Source organism: Ciconia boyciana, chromosome 8 (assembly GCF_034638445.1).
Source record: "Ciconia boyciana chromosome 8, ASM3463844v1, whole genome shotgun sequence".
NCBI lineage: Eukaryota > Metazoa > Chordata > Aves > Ciconiiformes > Ciconiidae > Ciconia > Ciconia boyciana.
Window position 1 is genome coordinate 42,922,571 of NC_132941.1, and position 19,789 is coordinate 42,942,359.

At 39.7% G+C, this 19,789-nt stretch overlaps 1 protein-coding gene and 1 long non-coding RNA gene across 3 annotated transcripts in view; one reads left to right on the plus strand and one right to left on the minus strand.

Moving 5' to 3' along the window:
* LOC140655194 (uncharacterized) overlaps positions 1–19,789 on the plus strand; it is a 122,930-nt gene that overhangs the window by 46,388 nt on the left and 56,753 nt on the right. For both annotated transcript variants that reach the window (XR_012043703.1, XR_012043705.1), the window contains one exon: positions 15,111–15,225. This is a non-coding gene — a long non-coding RNA (uncharacterized lncRNA). The remainder of the gene's footprint in view (positions 1–15,110; positions 15,226–19,789) is intronic.
* On the minus strand, positions 4,261–13,859 carry PLAU (plasminogen activator, urokinase). Its single transcript, XM_072869323.1, has 11 exons — positions 13,778–13,859; positions 12,124–12,235; positions 10,951–11,005; positions 10,672–10,776; positions 9,967–10,132; positions 9,512–9,597; positions 9,214–9,403; positions 8,424–8,578; positions 7,150–7,290; positions 6,433–6,581; positions 4,261–5,573 (listed from the first exon to the last, which is right to left on the minus strand). The coding sequence occupies exons 2-11, from the start codon at positions 12,184–12,186 to the stop codon at positions 5,379–5,381; spliced, it is 1,305 nt and encodes a 434-aa protein (XP_072725424.1). The 5' UTR covers positions 12,187–12,235; positions 13,778–13,859; the 3' UTR covers positions 4,261–5,378.

Consider the following 19,789-nt stretch of genomic DNA (forward strand, 5'->3'; position numbering starts at 1 on the left):
ATCTCATTTTACTATTCATGAAGTACATAGCACTTGTTCCATAAATTTCTTACATTTTCACTTCTTAAAGTTCCACTTCTTTCACTTGCCCAAAGGTTAAATAACATAACCCAAATTCTGCTCAAATTGCCCACTTGTATAATTGCATGGGATGTGATGGATGTGGAAGGGGTATGCCAGACCAAGTTTGAACCCAGACTTGCTCATTAATGAATATGCATTGTTTCAAGTATGTCACTTAGTTTTTTTACTTTGCCTTGAGGTGGGGGTATCTGAAACTTCAGATTACAAGCTTGATGAATGCAGAAAGGTTTGATTTTCTTTTCATGAATAAGGTCTGTTGTCATTTGCCCCAAAGCAAGCGCTCTGGTTAAGTGTCAGAAATGAGCCAAAGGCTTAGTGACCAAATAGTCAGATTGCTCTTTATTAGTTCAGGTTTCAGTATGCACAAACAAAATCCTCCCACACATACAATTCCACATGGAAGTGGTGTAACATATGCAACGAATAGGTGACTATATATCATCTTTCACCATAACTTAGTTTATTTAAAACAGATTTTATTTTTAAGTGCTTTGAGTCACATTCTAGTTTCAATTCTGAAGAAAGCTTCAGCTATATAAGGTAAAGTGGTCTGTCCATTCAGAATGCATCACTTCCTTTTAAGAGCTGACAGGTTGAACTAGCTTCCTATGCTCTGGACACATCAGATACTGCTTTGTCCTCATTGCTTAATATGTTTCTTCTGTGGAAGCACTGAAGATAAGTAGGGCCTTGAGTTCACATCAGTTAGGGTCCTAAGGCTTCTGAGGGTATGATCGCTTCTCTTTGGCTGATGCCCATCTCTCAGCTGTTTCTAAATGCTTGTTGGACTCCCATTCTACTCCTTTCTGTTGCCTGCCACATATCTTAAATCAAGAAAGATATGCTTAAGTAAGAGCAGATTTATGATATCAGGATTTGTCTTGCATGTAGGTTAGAACCCACCAGATACCTAATATCTTCCAAAAAGGTTCACTCTCTAGTATTTCTGTTGTCATTCTGCAGTGGTGTTTGCCAAGCTCCATGAACAGGTCTCTAGGCTGCTTCTCTTCCTCCTCACCAGCACCACAACCCAGGTTGTCTTCTGCTCACTCTCTGTAAGGAGGGAAAGAAAATGTTTCCTGTGGATTCTGTTGCAGGAAGATAAAGTTTTGCAAAACAGTGCTCTCATCTTCTGCCCTTCTTTTTCCCAGGCTCTGATAACTAGCCAGCCAGATGATATTGTAGTTGTGGGGTCAAAGTCATGCAGAGAACATTGAAAGAGAGTATGCGAAGTATTATAGCAGCCAAAGCAGAGATGTATGTACACTGTATGTTTGTTTAAAGATTTCATTTTTGTTGGGGCAGTTTATCTAACATAAACTAAAGAACAAATAAGATTGCACATCCAAAACAGCATCTAAATTTCCTCTGCTTTCAAGACTCTCTCTTTATTCGCACTTTCTCCAGAGCTTCCTAAATTTCAAAATGAAAGAGACCTAAATGCAAATTTTGGTTATTACTCCTTTTTCATCCTTACTTATATTCATAATGACAGGAATAAGTTGAAATATAAATTGTATTGACTTTATTAATAGAAAAAGCCTGTAGAAGTTGATGACAAATGTGCCATTCATTACAATGATAATAATATGCAATCGCCCTGAAGATATTTATATTCTCCACCTGTTGGAAGTCTGTTGACTTTAGTCCTTTGATGAATGTTTAAATGAAAGAAATACTGAAGTGAGAAAGCTGTAGCATCCCAAAAGACATGTTTAAAACATAGTATATTTTTGTCTAAAATTGTATTACCATTGCTTACTTTGTGCCCAAAGTATTCTCTGCCAACACTGGTCAGGCTGTCCTGTTAGTTACTGTCTAGAAAAGCAGTGAAGAAGTGCCTTCCTTCTCTTCTCTTCTTGCACAGTGTCCAGTCTCACAGTTTCTCGCAGAAGATCTCCAACTTGTTCTCTAGAAACAATGCAATTCTTCCTGCACAAACTTTAATCAGCAGTCCACAAACAGCACGCTTTTGCCAAATAATTCTACCACACACAGTGGTAACCTGTACTAATAAATTTCTGTTTGCAGATCCCAACCACAAATTGTATTGCCAAACAGATCACAATCCAGTATTGTCAGTAATCATTTCATATTTAAGTAGTGCTTACTGTCCCTGTACGAGACTGGGCTGTCAGCATGTTACTCACAGTACATTCACACGGTTGTCAACTCTCCTTCCTCCTGACAAATCATACTCAGATCTGTGGGAGAAAGGAAGTAATGCCCCACCCATTTTATAGAAGGGAAATTGAAGTACAAAGACATGTGACTTAACAATAACAGAGCTGGAAATAGTCCAGATGTTACCTGCTTCAGTCTTGAGTCTAAAGGACAAGACTTCATTAAGATTCTTATTCCTATCATTCCATCACCAATGTGCAAGGTTCATGTACCCAGACTACAATAAGCTACAAGATGTAGCATGCTTCTCACAAATACCAGTGTGCTTTTTGGAAAGAGAGAATTTAGTTTATGCATTTTCCCTTGATTTTTGAAAGGATTGCTATAGTTGAATTTGTACCTGAGCAACTCTGAATTCATGGTTGCCTTGCTATGAAGTGAAGACATCAATCAGTCTGACAATAAGTTGAGTTTATCTATCTAGCTCATCTCTATTTGATTAAAAAAAAAAAAAAGGAAAAATATTTTTTTCTCTCTTCAGAGGTTTTTTACATTCTTTGGTGTGTATAACATGACAAAAGCCCATTTGACTGAAATGTTATTATGAGTACTTTTTAAAAAGAGCCAATTCTGCTCATTCATAGTCAGAGCACTGCTTGCAGGTCACAACAAATTTCTTGCTCAAGACTTTTCCAAAATGTTTCTGAAATCTGTAGTCATTCATCATTAAGCAGCTAGTGACTGAGACCAAAAGGTTTGTATGAGAGCTCCATAAGGAATAATTGCACATACACATTTCATTTTTTTTATGAATTCTTAAATGAACTATAATGAGAAAGTAAATGTTAATATGGTCTGATCTATAAAAATCAGTTAAATTTTGCTAGCAGTCCTGTAATTTGATGCCCAATTCTGCATTTGTGAGAGGAGATGAATAACTAACAAAACATTTGGGTACTAACTTCTTTAAAAATAGGCCAAAAAATGGCAAGCCAAATTGCTAGTCTGAGATCTTTTGACCAGTAACTACTGGATTCTTGCTGGCTCACTGTGTTATTCAGTTAGGATGGATGGGACTGCTAACTTCAGAAATTAGCCTGCTAATTTGTTCCATGATGGCCATTTCAGTGTAGGAAGTCATTTAATGCTTGGCAGGATATTGTTATGATATGTGCAAGCCTTTTACTTTCACAATTACAAACATCACACAAATACATGGTATCCTGATGCTATGATACAAACCCTTCTCTGTAAATTTCCTATAAACGCTGTTTATAGCAGTGCCTCCAGTCTGTCTCATCTTACAGCTTCCTTAAAAGAAACAAAATCAAAGCAGACAGCACATGCTCTTTAGGATGTCGAAGTGATGCTAGGATCTCACTGTGTTCCCTTAACCATCCAAAAGAGAAGACCTTGAGAGTGTTTTCTGCCTATGGTGTCTGCCCAAACAAAAGAACGTATCTTCAGCAAGGACTACTTTGAGTTTAGTTGTGACATTTTGTCCATTATTAGAAACACAGTTGGCTTTAAGTATTTCTTTGTTCTTAGCACTCTTTACTATGAATTCTGTTCTAGCTAAACTTCTTTCTCAAAAAAGAAAATAAACTCAAATATATTTATATCTTGCTGTTCAGATATAATTTCTACTACCTAAGATTTTGCCTAGCAGTACTTGAGGTCAACTTCAAATGCTTCTCTTTGAAAATTAGTGTCCAAAGAAGTAGTGAGGACTATTGCTTTCAATTTAGCACCTTTCTCTGATACTTATCTCCTGATCCCCCACACCAAGTGATTTGGATCTTATTGCAGAGAAGTTCTAGAGCATGAGAACTGTATTCCCTTAGGGTGAAGCCTGAAGAGGATGTTTTGCTTTACAAGGTACTCCACAACCACTTGAGAAGGGCTAGTCCACAGGATTAGATGGGAGTGTTTAAGCAGATGCAGCATGTATATTGGATCCTCAGCACTGTTGTTCATCCCATGCTCTATGTCTTGGTAGTGCACACAGTTTTCTAGCACTCTAGCCCAGAGCAGACATTAATTTCTCATGTGAAATGCTTTAGTAAACAGGTAGTTCAAACATTTGTTTTATTAAGGTATTTAGAACTTAATGGCAGTTCCCTTCAAATCATACCCTTCCCCTTGCAAGAGAGGAGGAACAGACACCTAAGTTTTTTTTTTTTAAATGATATTTTAACACCCATAATACAAACAATAAGTTAAAAACAGTAAAAATAATTAAATAAAGCTTGAGGTTCCAGCCCTCATACAAATAATTCAAATCTATAAAACAAAGACAAGTTTAAAAATAAAACCAGAAAGAAGAAGTAGTTTCCACATAATATCAGTTAAATGAATGGAAATAAAGTTCTGACTTTTGACATCTGCAGCATTCAATGGGTGTGAGTTCTTAAATCTTCTCCTGGGTGCATAGGTAGAGAGGTTGTATAATCAGACTTTTCAGGGGCCCCAGACACCTTCAGATGTGACCTGGAAGTCCAGTCAAGTTTCCAACTTGCCTTCTTGCAGCACAGTTCTTACGTGGAATATGTTAAGAGTCTGTAATGCTGACACAGCTACAGGTGCCATCCTTCAGATTTTACTATGTGTTGGGTCTATAGCAATGAACTCTGTATACCAAGTGTTGCCTCAGTCCAAGTAGACTTTGGTCCTTCTTCACACAGTAATGATGGTAATGCTGATGCAGTTTCTTTCACTTTCTGATGCAAAGCCTGATCACCCTCTCAGTACTGGTAAGATAAGTACAGGTTAAGTTTCTAGGAGTCTTAGCATTGTTCAGTGTGATGAGGAAAGATTTTAGACTCAGACAATGTATAAAATGAATACTTGAATTAAGTTAAAACTTTACCAATACTTCCAGACCAAATGCTGGTTCATAAATAAAGTGGACAGATAACTTGATATGCATAGTATCATGCATGGGAATACTCATTTAAATGTTAAATATTTTAGCTTCCCATGGAGTGGTTTTCAGGTAATTCAGAGTAGTAAGATAATATATCAACCGTCTCTTTGCCTCAGGAACACTGATGTGAGTGGCAGACCACATGAGCATTTAAAAGGAAAGCCTCTCGTGATTCATGACTTTAGTGTCCTGACATCAGTATAGACTTAATCTTGTTCATTTGAGTCCAGATGTAGAAAAAAGGTCACTTTGCTTCAGGGAGAAAACGGCTCTTGGTGATTACTGCATTCATATTGGAGTCAATCCAGTTAAGGTATTGAGTAACTCTGGTGTAAACGCCAGGCTTGTTTTCTTTCGCACAGCCATCTCCCCAGCTGACAATCCCATAAAGTGTCATCCTGCCATTGTGCTCACAGACCATGGGGCCACCAGAATCTCCCTGACAATGGAAAGAGAACATATTAGGTCATTTTCTGCAGATGAATCCTTTGTAACAGGGAACCTGTGATTGTTTTTCCAGAGTGAAACAAGCTAGTAAATACCCATGAGCTAAAGTTTTGACTTTTGAGAACACCACATAAATGGAATGGAAGGCTCAGCATCTGCTGTGACTTCACAGTCTGTAAGGTAAGGAGTTCTCTAGTTCACCCCTAGCAGGGCACAGAGAGAATAGTTACCTTGTACACAACACTCCATCCTAAGTTTATAATCACATATATTAGACTAGCAATATAAGGTCAGAGCAAACATACCCAATTTGCATCACAGAATCAGTTATCTCCCTGTCCATAAGGTACTTTTACACTTAAGGACAACACTTGTTCTTTTTAGTGGCTCATATGGCCACCCTGCCCAGTGAGGGTGCAGGGAAGCAAATCTAGTTCTGAGGAATCTGTGGAGGGGCTACCCAGTAGTTCACCTTTTATCCCTTTGCAGAGCTACAGTTAGTGTTAAGAAAGTACAAGCTGAGATTGGAATAGCTGCTGTATTCCTCTGATGCATATCTACCAGCCATTGCTTGAATAGATTGTAAATAAGGCCTTGAGGAATAACAGTGGCTAAGATACTGCACTTCTTGCTCCTCCAAAAGGGGGTCTGCACTGGGGTAACACCTAACTCTAGGTCCCAACTTTCTTCCATATGTTTGGCCACACTACAGATCAACTCCACTGGATGTACTAAATTCCTGCTACATAGAGAGACTCTTCTGACTAGTAGAATTACAAGATGCCACCAGCTGATCCATGTAGTGCACATGCATTTAAAATTGTTTAGAACATGAAACAAACAAGTTTTACCTTGCATGCATCAGTCATCCATGTGGGATCTCCAGCACAGACCATGTTGTCAGTAACTCTGATACTGTCATAGTATTCATGTTTGCATTTTATCTGCGATACTAAGTTTACAGTGGCTGACATCAGTCTTTGAGCATAGTAGATGTCATCTGCAAACAAAAGATTATTTAACTATTTTCACCATCCAAGACAAAAACAAAAACACCCATAACACACACTTTCAGCACTTAAACTAGCATAACTATTCCAGTTCTGATTTGAGGCTCTTATTTCCAGCTTATGCAGTATTGGTTTACTTTTCCTGTTAATGAATAAGTTTTAAAGAGGAAAAACAAGTGTTCCAAATGCAAACTATAAAGCTTAGTATTTAGAGAGAAAGAGTTTGATAGTTCTTGAAGGAAGTTTTGCACAAATGCAATTATTTGTTAATCCTCCAACACAGCTTTAACTTTTTCTACTCCTCACCACATCATGAATGAAAAAAATTGCTGTGTTTTACATCTTGGCTTACTTTGTATGGTTGACAAGTGTGAGAAGCATCAGATAGGAAGTGCCATGGACAACTAGAGAAGATAGCAAAGATCATCTTAGAGATGCACATGGAGTACATAAAATAGAAAGGAATCTGTTTTTAATCCTTTGTAGATCATGGTATAAAAAACACCCAGTTCCCATGTTGTGGAAGTACAACTTTGGAAAGAGAAGTCATTCACTTACAAAAGTCTTGTTTGCCATAGCCAGATATTTCACACCGGGTATTGTCTCTTAAGTAAAGGTTCTTCTCTGGCAAGCAGACTGTTCTGACATATTTGGATTCTGCTGCACACTGTCCAGAATTTGTTCTTATCCTTATCAAAGCTAAGAAACAAGTCAGAGAAGATAGTTAGATTTGTAAAGCAAGTTTTTCCCCCCTCAAGTTATCTGAAAATAGGAGTATCTGGTACAGTTAATGGCAATAGTTGCAATTACATTTAGTTCTGGTTACATATGGTTCCTCTCACTGCTTTTGGAGTCACACTGGATTGTTATTTAGTAATGATAAAATAATTTCCCAGCACTAAAATTGGCAAACATTCCAACTTTAACTTCCTTCCTGGAAGGACAGGAGGTGATAGCTCAGGAAAGACTCCTCTGCAAGTGTATCTTCAGATGTCTTAATCTCAACTTCCTGCCTGGCTGTAGAGGGTAGCACCCACTGCCCTGCTGAAGAGGGGACAGTTTATCCTGTACTTCACCAGAACGGCTTATGAAGCTATTTGAATCTTTTTCCTTAGCAGCAGGAATCTGGAATGGGTGGTAGAGTTTTAAGTGGCAAGTCTGTTCTGTGCAAGTTGCAAAAACCCATCTGACTTTGCTGGCTTTTTTGGTTTAGGGACAGGCTTGTGAAAGCCAGAGAGACTTATGAAAGTCTGGATTAATTCAGGATAACCTTTGGCTAATGTAGTACCTGATATACCATTCCCCTACTATATGATGAAACCTACTGTGCATGCAATTTTTCATTATTTACTAAACAAACAGTATGATCTCTGTAGACACAGAATAATGTAATCTCTACCCCAAAGTTCTGGGCCTACTATGCTCAAGGCAGAGCAACCATACTGCATGTGTATAAGACTTCCTGCCCAGTTCTGAATGGCTAGACCTGGTGTGCATGCATTTCTGCTGACAGACAGCCCCCTCCAGTTGGAAAGATGGTAGAAATAGGATGCTGCCACTAGTGCTTATGCAAGAGCCATGACTTGTACACATCCAGAGATAAAACAGGCTTATAGTTGACCATGTGCCAGGTAACGCATCTGACATGTGCCACAAACCAAATTTATACAAGTGGAAAAATCTTACTCACAGGCCTAGTTCTCAGAAGCATCTAGTTCCTGTTCCCCTTCATCTCATTTCTGGTTCTACTTCTTTTAGAAGATGTATGCCACAATTACATAGCCTTCAGCTATCCTCAGTGTTTTAAAGGCTCATATTAAGATGACACTTACCAATATCATTCTCATTGCCACCTGTCTCATCTGTAAAGTCAGGGTGAGAGATGATGTCATCAACCATGAATACTTGTTCCTTATCATCAGTAACATTCAGTATGGACTTTCCAAGGAAGACTTTGTAGTTGGATTTGTCTTGTGGTTTTTTTGACCTGGGAGTAAAGAGATTCATGAAAACTACGTTTCTGAGAGTGAGGTCAACAGTTTAGATCAAGTCCCAGTTCTGTTTTGTGGGGGGTTTTTTTTATGCTGGCAAGAAAAGGCAAAATTTAGTCAGCTTTGAGAGTTGATCCAATACTCTAAAGGAAAGCATCCTGATTTTCCCTTTGAAGGGATTAAGATAGATGTTCAAGCATTTTGAAACACACACCTAGCTAGCTGCTACTAATGCAAAGCATTGGTGATGAGAATCCCCTGCAGGATGCCAGAAGAATCAGCTTCCCACAGGAAAAACAACAAAAACCACCTATAAATGTATCGCTCAGCAGCTCATCACCTTTCAGTACAACCTTTGAGTTGTGGGAACAGCTAAGGTAAAATAAAACTCTGGCTCCAGTTTAGGCTAAATTTGTTTAAATTGCATAATCCACCAAAATGTTTGCATCTTGCTAGCTCATTCTGCTAGACTTAGACTCCCAGAGGCTTAATGTTTATGGCTGCTGCTCTTGTTTTGCTCAAAAGAACATTCTTACTATGGTACATTTTGAAGGGTTGCTCAATGAGCATTGTGCAAAGAAATCAGTTGAAGAAAGTTGCAAATAGGAAGGATGCAGAACTGTAAACTTACGGAGTATTAAAACAGTGTGCTGCTGTAAGTACCCAGCAAGGGTCAATGAGGCTGCCACCACACAGAAAATGGTCAGTGCCCCTTATGGTTTGGAAGATGCCAGCTATCCAAGGCTGAGACTCAACCTCTGCCTGGCTTCCACCAACAATCTTGAAGTACTTGCTGATGCTCCTTTGACCACATGCACGCCCTATGAAAGGAGAAATTTTGTTGAGATGTTCTTACAATTAAGCACCAACCTTGTGCTATTAAAAAACTAAACAAAACAAACAGTTGTCTTGAAACTAATGTTACTTACCACACTTCTGCATGTTGCATGGTGTTTCTTGAATGGTGAATCCCTTTTTGGTGTAACACCAGGGCCTGTTCCTTCCATTCGGGTTTCTAGAAGATAAAGGAAGTGTTTTTTTTTCATAAAGACTTAAAGTATCCTAGAACTCTAACCATTCTGAAAAGGCCAAAAGTGTTCTGTTGCAAGGTATGCCAGAGAAAATAATTAACAACTGACTATTACTGTTGCCTACCAGGAATTTTGCAGTATGATCAGCTTCAGTGGTGATAACTCTAGACACTTTAGAGTCACATTCCAAATATTTTTAGTCAGAGTTAATCTCTAATATTCTGTTTTGGGGGTTTTTTAGGTTTTTGTTGTTGTTTGGGGTTTTTTGTTTTTTAAAACATGTACCATTGCTTGAGGCACTTATGGGGCTGTACCAGTAGAATTCATCCCAGGAAGAGCAATGCTTTTCTTACCTGCAGTAGCTGTGTTTGCCCAGTCCGAGCTCCAAAGCATTCTTCAAGCGAGCATGGTAATGACCCCTCCTGATTACTGACGGAAGGTCCCATGGCAGACATTCATCCTCTGTTGCCATTCCTCTGTAGTCCTCCCCATTCTCAGTATAGCATATGCTGTCAGTGTCTGAGAAAATAAGTATTTAGTTAGCAGCATGTTCTTGTTTATTTCTGTCTTGGATCAATTATAATCTGTATGGATCCTTCTAATGAGAAAAAAGTTCTTGCATTACACTTTAAAACATATGATGCAAAGTCTGGACTGATTATATATTCTTATTAAATTTGTCCATATGAATTCTGAGCATCAAGTATCTTATGCTTTAAAGCATGCCTATTGCTTCTTTAATAGTTTCAGTATACTTCACAATATAATCAGTTCTTCTGCTTCTGAACATTCCCAAACAAGTTCACTTCCCCCCCCAAACTAAAACATTTGTGAGGAGGTAGGCAACATTAGTGAGACAGGGACAAAAAAAGGTCCTGATTTTGCACCAATATTTAGCTGTTTCTCCTCACTTACTCTGTGAGTGTAAAGTGCTAAAGGATATCCAGTCATGTATTTATGGGTAATACTTTCACTTGGCATTTTGTATTCATGACTTGCCTCTCTTTTTAGATCTTTTCAATCAATTTAGTTAGTATTAAGGAAGATAGATACTCTACCTAGTTCACAGTGAATCCCAGTGTATCCTTTTGGGCATATGCAACGATTAATTCCACTAAAGAGGTAATAGGTAATGCAGGTTCCTCCATTCAAACAATGGCATTCTGCAAGTAAGACATCACTAATTAGAGGCAAAACATTTGAACGGTGAAGTAACATAGCTGCAAACTAAGTTTTAGGTGTTTAAGTATCATTAAGAGTCTTTCTTCTTGTATGAAGATGTAATTGCAGGTTAACAAGTTCTTTTTTAGGTTCAAGTAGAACAGGCAGATATTTACCCTTATGATCTGATCTGTGTTTATGTGGCAGCTTGTAGTGCTTCTTGCTATAAACCTAAGGGAAAAGAAAAAAGTATTTTAAGGAAACAGTTTCTTTTAACTGGTTTGATTATCTTTTATGGGCTCAAGCTCTGTTCCCTACTGCATATGTTGAACAGTTTAGTTTTTTGCATGTAGTTACCAGCTGAACCTGTTCCATGGAATCTGGATGTGAATGAAAAGTGGAACTCTACTTGATCAAAAGCAGAATGGGGGAGAAAAACCCACACACCACACAAAAACCCTCAGGAAAACCCTATCAACATGGTCCACTGCATCAGGTCAACATTGCAGTTATTTCTGCTACAAGGACCTAAGCAGCTCTCAATGGTCAGTGTCCCTAAAACAGGGAAGAGAACTTCTCCCTTTCCACCTCTCAGCCACCAAGCAGTGCAGTAAAGATGCAATATTCTCCAGCTGCCTCTGTCATTTTGGTGACCTTGATGCTTCATGTTTGTGCCATAGCATAAAAACCAGTAGATTTATACAATAATAGATTCTTGCCCTGTACTTCAGGTCCTGCCTCTGCTTTGCAGGCTGGATATTTCTTTCTCTGTGGAATTAAAGAAGATTGGGTTTTTAGTATACTTCTCCCAGAGGTCAAGTGGGCTTGCCTGAGCTAAAACAAGTAATGGTAACAATATAATTCCATAGTGTTGGTGAATGGCTCTGCTGATAGATATCAGCTGTCATACAGGTTGATAGTCAAAAATATTCAAATGCATATCTGTTGCTCCTTTTGTAGCATCACACTTTCAAGGAGGGGAGGTGGAAATTTAGTTAAAGCCCAATATCCACCTCCATGAAAGACCAGTGAGCTCTTGGTACTCAGTGTCCAGGTCTAAATTGCATTAAGAGAAAAACAGAAAAGCTAGGTTTCTTGGTTATTGCATGATGTCTTCACTATTTGAATGCTAGCAGACATCTTAGGGTGGAGCAGAATCAGAAGAAAAACCAAAGGGTTCAAAAACCTGTTTCTTGGAGGTATATGTGCAGCAGATATATATGTACATGCAAAGGCAGCAAAAAGGAGAATTCTAAGGCAAAAGCCTACTACACGGTCCAAAGCAGAAGTATAATCAAAACCAGAAGCTGTTCCAAGTGACCCCCCCCACCATTTATTTCAAAACTTACAGAATCTAGTCCGGTGACAAGTGTGCCCAGAGTTGCTGTGAGGAAGATGAGTAACAACTTCATGTTGTTAGTTAAATTCTCACTTCGTTCCTCTATCTGTATTGTTTTGACTCTGAAAATAAAAGAGGAACTTAGCGTCATGTTGTAGTCTGCAGCATCAGCTTTCTTGTTTCTGTTGTCTTCAGTTGGTTTCAGAGTAAGTCACAACACAATTGACAGAACAATTAAGCATTGACTTGCTGTGGAATATCTGCTTATTATTTCCATAAATTAAATTAGAGGTTATCATTTGAAGCTTTTTTGTACCTTTAGCAATACAACTAGATTTTTTAGAGTTTAAATGAAGCAGAGAAAGGGAAATTGGAAAAATCAATACTCAGTTTCTACAGTGTAGACTAGCACAGTTAAAAATTGGCAGATATATTTAGTTGCTGTCCAGCTGTTCATACCTATTTAACTGATTATTAGTACCTTGCAACAAAAGCAAGGAACATCCACATTTAGGGTATGAAAGGGAAAGCTCCTTTTTTCATTAGCTCTATAGTTGCTGACTGCATCTTGATGCTAAGCACTTACATAAACCTAACCACCTCACTGAGTGCCTCTAACCACTGCAAAGTCTTGAAAGTCTGGTCTTGATGTTATCTCACTTATTTACAGTATTAGAGAGGCTTAGAACACATTCTGTCTTGATTTCTTATATGCAGCTGATCTTGTAGCCAAGCATGTAGAACAATCTTCCCAAGAGTGACTGTTAAAAAACTAGCTTGTAAAAACAATGGGGGAAGAGAGCTATAAAGTATCAATATATATTCTTTTTAAAGTTGCAATGCAAGTAATGGGATTTTTTTTAAAGTGCCCTCAATTCTAGAAAACTCAAAAACTTGATTTTTAAAAGATTCCATAGGAATCTTAGTTATATTTACATCAGCAAGCAGTGCAATGCAGTAGGAGAGGGTATGCAGAATTGAGTCAGTGCTGAAGACCTGCTCCACACTGTACCCACTTCAGAGGTTTCTACACTGGACTAGTTCTAGTTTGGTCCTGCAGACTGGACACCTGCTGATACTTGGAGTGCATCTTCCAGTTCAGTTTTATTCAGAAGAACTACAGTGCAAGTACTCTAAAGCCATTCAGTGGTGTGAACCAAAACATGGGAAGATCACTGGATTCATTTGAAAAAACCCAACATGATCCAAACCAAAATGCTAATGTACAGGCACCCTTTGCCTGTAAGCAAGTTTCATAATGCAAGAAAGCAAGTCATGCCTCAGGCACTCAGACGTGCACACTTTTCAGATTCAGTTGTGATTTCCGCAGGTATCTTTTCCCTTAAACATTATTCATATTAAAGTAATTATTTTCAGTATATTGGGCAGCTATGCAAGTAATTTGTCATTTGTTACCATAATTAGTTTCTCAGGCCCAACCTCAGCATCACAAACAGCAGTCCTGCTGACTTCTTGTGAAACTACTATGTATTGTAGCAGGTAGAACAGCCCTTCCCCACTGCTGAAACACTGCATGACACGAGACCTTGGTGGTTTTGGTTTGGTTTTTTTTTTAAATTTAAAGAGCAACCACTCGATTCTGTCCGACGGACACCCGGCACGTTGGCTAAACCCTGGCTGGGCTTCAAAGGCATCGCACTTACCAGCGCAGGAGCCCGTTGGCGCGGTGCTCTCCGGGCCGGGCGGGAAGGCAGGCGCGGAGCGGCAGCGGCTGCTGCGGCGGAGCGCAGGGCAGGCGCTATAAAGGCCGAGCCGGGGCGGGGCCGCCGCCGCCGCTACCGCCCTGGGGCGGGGCCGCGCCCGCCCCCCGGGACCCGCAAACGTCTCGGCGCTCGCCGATCTGCGAGCAGAAGCTGGTGGGGTGACTCAAGGGGGAAATTTCAAATGCTGCTTGTTAGTTTCGGGCAGTGGGGGGAGTACGGTCAGGGCGAGCCGGCAACGGTATTCGGAGTTAGGTTTCTCTAAGGGGCTCCTTGGCTTCTCCGCGGCAGTCAGCAATTTCTTAGGGGCATTTAAAAAAACAAAAGAGGAATGTGAGTGACAGCTATGAGAAGAATGACTTGTGTTGAAACATGCCTAGAGATATGAACAAGCACGGTGTATTCTATTCATGCGGTGCTACCCATAATGAGAGAAGCACAAATTATTTAGTAATTAATAGAGGATTAAATCGATTCAGGTGTGGGTTAAACACAGCCCACTGGGAGGGGGTATTGGGCCAGAATGTGCACTTGTGGCACTGAATATGTTTTCAGAGAGCTGCCTCCAGCTGAAGCACAGGACGTTTGGGGCGAGCAGGGTGCATTCCTCATGCCAGCTGGAATCTATTAGGACACGAGGCTCACAGCAGAGGCTAAAGTCATCTTTTTGAAAGCGGCTTACAGCTCCCTCACCCCTAAGCAATCTTCTGTTCCTGTGAAAATGATCATGGTTTTCCCGTAATCTCTGTCTTCCAAATAAATATTCAAAGTGGGATCATTTCATAAGATGTGGATGGAGATGTGAACTGACAGATGTCTATCCAAGAATGCAGGCCCAGCAAAATAGATAGTCTTTCCTAGCCCAGTCAAATGCGATTTTTCACATTTATGCTGTGATGTTGTAACAATGCAGTGAATAACAGCAAATCAACACATAGTCTTTGTGGGTATATTCATAGAGTTTAGCTTCAGGTAGTGCAGGTGACTAAGCTGAGGCAGGTCTCCATAGGCTGTGTAGCTGATGAAGAGCAGTTTCTTCAGAGGCCAGGTCAGAGCAGGAGTTGACCTGAATTTCCCTCAGGAGGAATGTTTTCATAACTGGACAATTCAGAGCTTAAGGAGACCACCCTTCTATGTTTGACATCTAACTTCACTGGTATGAGTATGGCTTAGCTTTCTTCTTCCCTCCCCACCTTCTATCTGTGCCAAGTCTGTGGTATAACCATACCTTTATTTGGGTACTTACCACTTACATTCTCTATTCCTTTCTGTTCAGATCTTCAAGCTCATGTCGGAACAGACCTCATGTCTGCCAAAAGCACACTGAATTCACTTCACTGAATGGCAGGAACTGAATCAAGAGAAACGTGGAAGTCCAAAAATGAACATACGTAAGGAACAAAACTTTCTGAATTTCAGGAGAGTAATTTTTCTCTCTCTCTGTGGTGACTGAATATATCAACATGACAAGCAATTAGATCCTCTGAGAAACAGGGCAGAAAATATCAAGGTAGAATCCCCATGGCACTCTCTTCACTTTAGAGGAGTGGCTATGGAGTAAACTTATAAATAAATAATAAATTCGGGGGAGTGGGGGGGAAATCCAGATTTTAAAAGCAGCCTGGAATATATACTCACTTAATGAATTTTAATACACCAACCTCACACATACTAAATGAAGAAATGGGTCATGGTTTGATTCAGCAGGGAGGGCAGGGAAGGGACAAGGTGCCGGGAAGAGGAGGGCTCCTCGGGGCTGGACAGCTCCTCTCCTTCCTCATCCGTGCTCTCAAGGAAGAGGTGCTAGGCCTTGGTGGCTTCCTCAAACTGTCTTTCTGGAAAAAGAGTCAACCCTAGAGCATCTGAGTTTCCTCTTTCACATTTGTTGTTCCCTGAGAAGTTCTGTAGAAGTGTGAGCAATGATCTTCTCCCTGAACCTTTGACCAAGCTGTGTAGATATCCCCTGTTCCTCATTTTCCCCCTAAAACCTGAAGGTTCATACTTGTTTCCCAGGACCAAGAGCCAAAAACTTTTGTTGTCTTCACTCTGGCACAAGATACAGCAAGACTCAAAACTCCCTTTTTCTACCATTTGTCATATACTTAGGTTTTATTGAAATAATGTATTACTTTATTCTCAATGATAAAATATATGTAAAAGGCCACCAGGAGGAGTGACCTGGGCTGTGGTGTTGCTTTGTTTCAATTGGACTGCTAACAGTTACTGAGCAGAAACTCTGCCATGTTTGCAGTACCGCTTTAGTGCCATCAGATTCCTTTGGTCTGAATCTTTGCACCTAGGTAGGTGAATGAATTATAGTTGAATGATTGAACTGAAACTGTGGTTTAGCAGAGAGATACCCAAGTTAGCTGCAAATGAGTTTGCTTTGGTACTGCAACTAATCTCACAGCGAACAAGGCTGCACGATCTCCATGAGCATTAAGTGACTTTTAGGGAAGCAGAAATGGATGAGATAATTGCCAGTGCCTGAGTTCACTGAGCTGGCTGATGGCTGGCACAACAAGATCTGAAGTGAGGTTGCAGCTGAAATAAACCTTTGGACCGTTGTTATGTGCCCTGCCTTAAGGCAGAGACCTTGGAAAATCTGTAGCCTGGCAGTTCTGGCAAGACCTCCACCTGACCTCAAAGGTGGACCTGCCTGCACAGATAGGAAATGCACAGACCCAGGAAGTGGGAGGGGTGAAACAGGACCAGTTCTGCTACCAAGGGACTTTTGGTAGCTTCAGGGTCAGGATTTGTTCATTACTGCATGTCTCGAGAGTTTAGAAGGGCCCTGTTACAAGCCATGATATCTCTCCAGAATAAGATTGTGATTGGACAGAGGAAAAGAAGGTCTTTATAACTCAAAATCAAAGTTGTTTGGGAAGAACAGTGAAAAAAAATGAAATGCCTACTGAAAGACTCTCAGTGGAACTTATGTGCCCAGTAGATACTGATTAATGACAAGCCACGGCGCTTAAGAGAGAAACTCTTGTACAAAGCCATGAACAAGTTCTGTATTTTGAGATGCACTTTCTGCTTTCCACTGTTTAATTCTTTTTCCTTATACATGTCTGTGGTTTCATCACTTTGGTCTCTTAACTGAGTTTGGCAGAGGTGTGGGCAGGACGGAAGGGGGAAGACTTCTGAAGAAAAGAGAGGTGCTACAGGAAGTGGAATGGGTGACCGTGTAGAAGACACTTTACCTGCTTCATAGGAGCACAGCATCTAAACAAGAAAATGCAATTCACAACATTTAAAGTCATTCTGTCATTTACATTGTCAGGGCTGTTAATAATAGGGCTTTATATATTTCTCTTGTCTGTACCTGGATTGTAACACAGAATAAAGAAAATATATACACCTATTATGAGCTGCTCATGTGATCCAAGTCTGTGAACCCCTTGCAGTCATATAGTACTTTTCTCAAACAGAGGTCAGATGCAGTGGATCCAACCCTGAAGAGCTAGTGGGATCAGACCCACAGTCAGGCAGTTCTTGGTTTACTGTGATTCTGTGATTTAGTTTTCAGTTGCCGATAAAAATCTTGCTGATTCTTTTAATTTATAGTTGAAGTAACTTGAATGTTTCAGACTAATCAGCCAGCCTGACTTAGCAAATTTAGAAAAGATAACATTCCATTCCAACGAGATGAGGACACCGACCCTCTTAAAGAAATACAGGGTTTTTATCTCATGGTGGTGTGCTGAAAGAGATTGTGAGGTTCATGTTGTTTTGCAGAAGTTGCCGGGGTGGAGGTATTATTAGTTCCAGTGTTCATTTTCACAGCTGATGATAAAATATTAAAACTAAAGAGAAATACCATCCACCACGCATTGGTTCTGGTGGTCCATCAATAAACCCCAAAAGGATGGAACTCATTGAGAGTTAAGTAACCCTGTAAATATTAGTAAAAAGAACTGCCACAGAAGTGCTGTTCTATTAGGAAAAATTTCCCTTGCTGTGGTACCCTGACACTCCACACTGGTTTTCTCAGTCAGGGACACTCACTAGCCTGATAGGAATCTCCATACGCTTAAAATTACAACCATGCTTAGAAATCTGCCCTAATCCTGAAATCCTGGCTCTGTGAGCAGACATTTCTGCAAGCCACCACTGAAGGTAATGGGGCTCAGTGCGGGGGAGCAGTCCCTTCTGCTCAAGACACTTTTAGAGTCAGGGCTTAGATATGCCTGAGGCTTTATATTGCCTTAAGTCCGGTGGCTGTGTGGAGCACGTTGTGGTCTGTATCATGTATCGATAATATCAGAATTATGTCTGTTTTGCCAACATGGCTTCCCATGAAAGAGAAAAATCATTTACAAGTCCTCACTACTCATGGTGCATTAAGAATGGAGAGATCTAAATTTGCATATGAGCAGTTATGTGTACCTGAACTTCTGTAATTGGACATAAAAGAGCAGGATTGAGCCTCACATTAAGTATTTAGTTAGTGATTAAGAATACAAAAGTTAAGAAAACACCTAGATCCTTTTGACATCACTTGTCATCTCCGTGATAATAACAGTTTGTTGTTGGTTTTTTGTTCTTTTTTTTAAAAGAAAATAGCTTGTCACTGAATTAAGTAGTCCCAGCTATGGGTATAGCATGTAAAGAATATAGCTATATTTACAACTGCTTTGTGTATTGGAATGCGGCTTCAAAATCAAACAGATTTGGGCTACAGGAAATTTTGGATTACGGAAGAAAGGATTTCAAGGCAGTCATAAAATGTGTTACACGTTTAAGGGAAATTTTCCAGTATAATTTTCCAGTATAAAGTTGTTTTAGAATATTCTAGCTTTGCCTTTAAAAACATGGGCACTTTTACAGTAAAACATTTGGTATTCTCCCTTTGATATTAACCAACTTAATTTTTTTAGTCAGTTTACTTCTAGCTCTTGAGATAATAACAGGTATGACTGAATAAACCAATAGATTTTTAAATGTAAACCGATAGATTTAAAATGTTAGATTATCACCATTCATAAAGTTAAAAATATACAGCTCACTCTTTAATCTTATTCTCTCAAATTACAGCTTGTATGAGTCCCAGGAATTTCCAGAGTAGCTGATTTTAAGTTGAATGTGATTCATGAAAAATTCTTGTACTTTAATGACTCTTGATTACTTGTCAGTTGTTTGTGGTTGGAATGTGAAGCAAATGATGATCTCATTTCCTTCAGGTATAATTCAGCTACTCAGGTTTCTTTGTTTATTTAAAATTTTGTTCCTTTTCCTTGCTGCCTACTGTTTTTCTCTTATCTGTGTTATCTGTGTGGGTAGAAGCAGCAGTGTGTATCAGTTGAGGGCCACTGGACTCTCTCTGGATGCTTGTTGACACTACTTGTTGCTTTGCAAGCAGCAGGAGTAGCCAGCCTTTATCTCTGAACTAAGCCAGTGTAATCAAAAACTTGCAAAATCTTGTTGCTTCAGTCACAACAAGAAACCAACTGCTGTTGGCTCAGCTGTTTTATTACGCTAGCAGAGAATGTGGTTGAAGCTTTAAAACAATATAATGCCTCTAAAGCACAGTTTTGTTGGATACTCCATCTGCATTCTTCAAAGCAACTGACTGTGCTAGAAGTTGTCTCTAGGTACAGGCTGAGCACCTTGAGCACCTGTGAAATCCCCTGTCACTGGGCCCATTTCATTCATGCATAGAAAGCAGCTACTTGACGAATGTTCTTTTTTCATATGCAATGCTTTGTTGTTTCAGTGAGCTGTCCGGATACGGATATTTGTTTGAACAGCAATGATCACATCTGAGGGTTTCTTCATCAGCTTGATGTGCACCTGCTTTTAAACTATGTTTTGTATCTCATTTAGCATTTATAAAAATCCATTGATTATGAAAATCACCAATCTCTTTGACGTTTCTTGAAATTGCTCAGTTGAGAGAGCTAATATTTAAAGCAACGATTAGTCTGAGCTACAGATGTTGCATCCAGGTCC

Excerpts from the sequence above, each read along its gene's own strand:
- PLAU (XM_072869323.1), bottom strand. The coding sequence starts at position 12,186 with ATGAAGTTGTTACTCATCTTCCTCACAGCAACTCTGGGCACACTTGTC. Across the intron at positions 10,777-10,950 it reads ACACAGATCAGATCATAAGG|AATGCCATTGTTTGAATGGA; the intron begins GTAAATATCTGC and ends TCTTACTTGCAG. Across the intron at positions 9,404-9,511 it reads ATGCAACATGCAGAAGTGTG|GGCGTGCATGTGGTCAAAGG; the intron begins GTAAGTAACATT and ends CTCCTTTCATAG.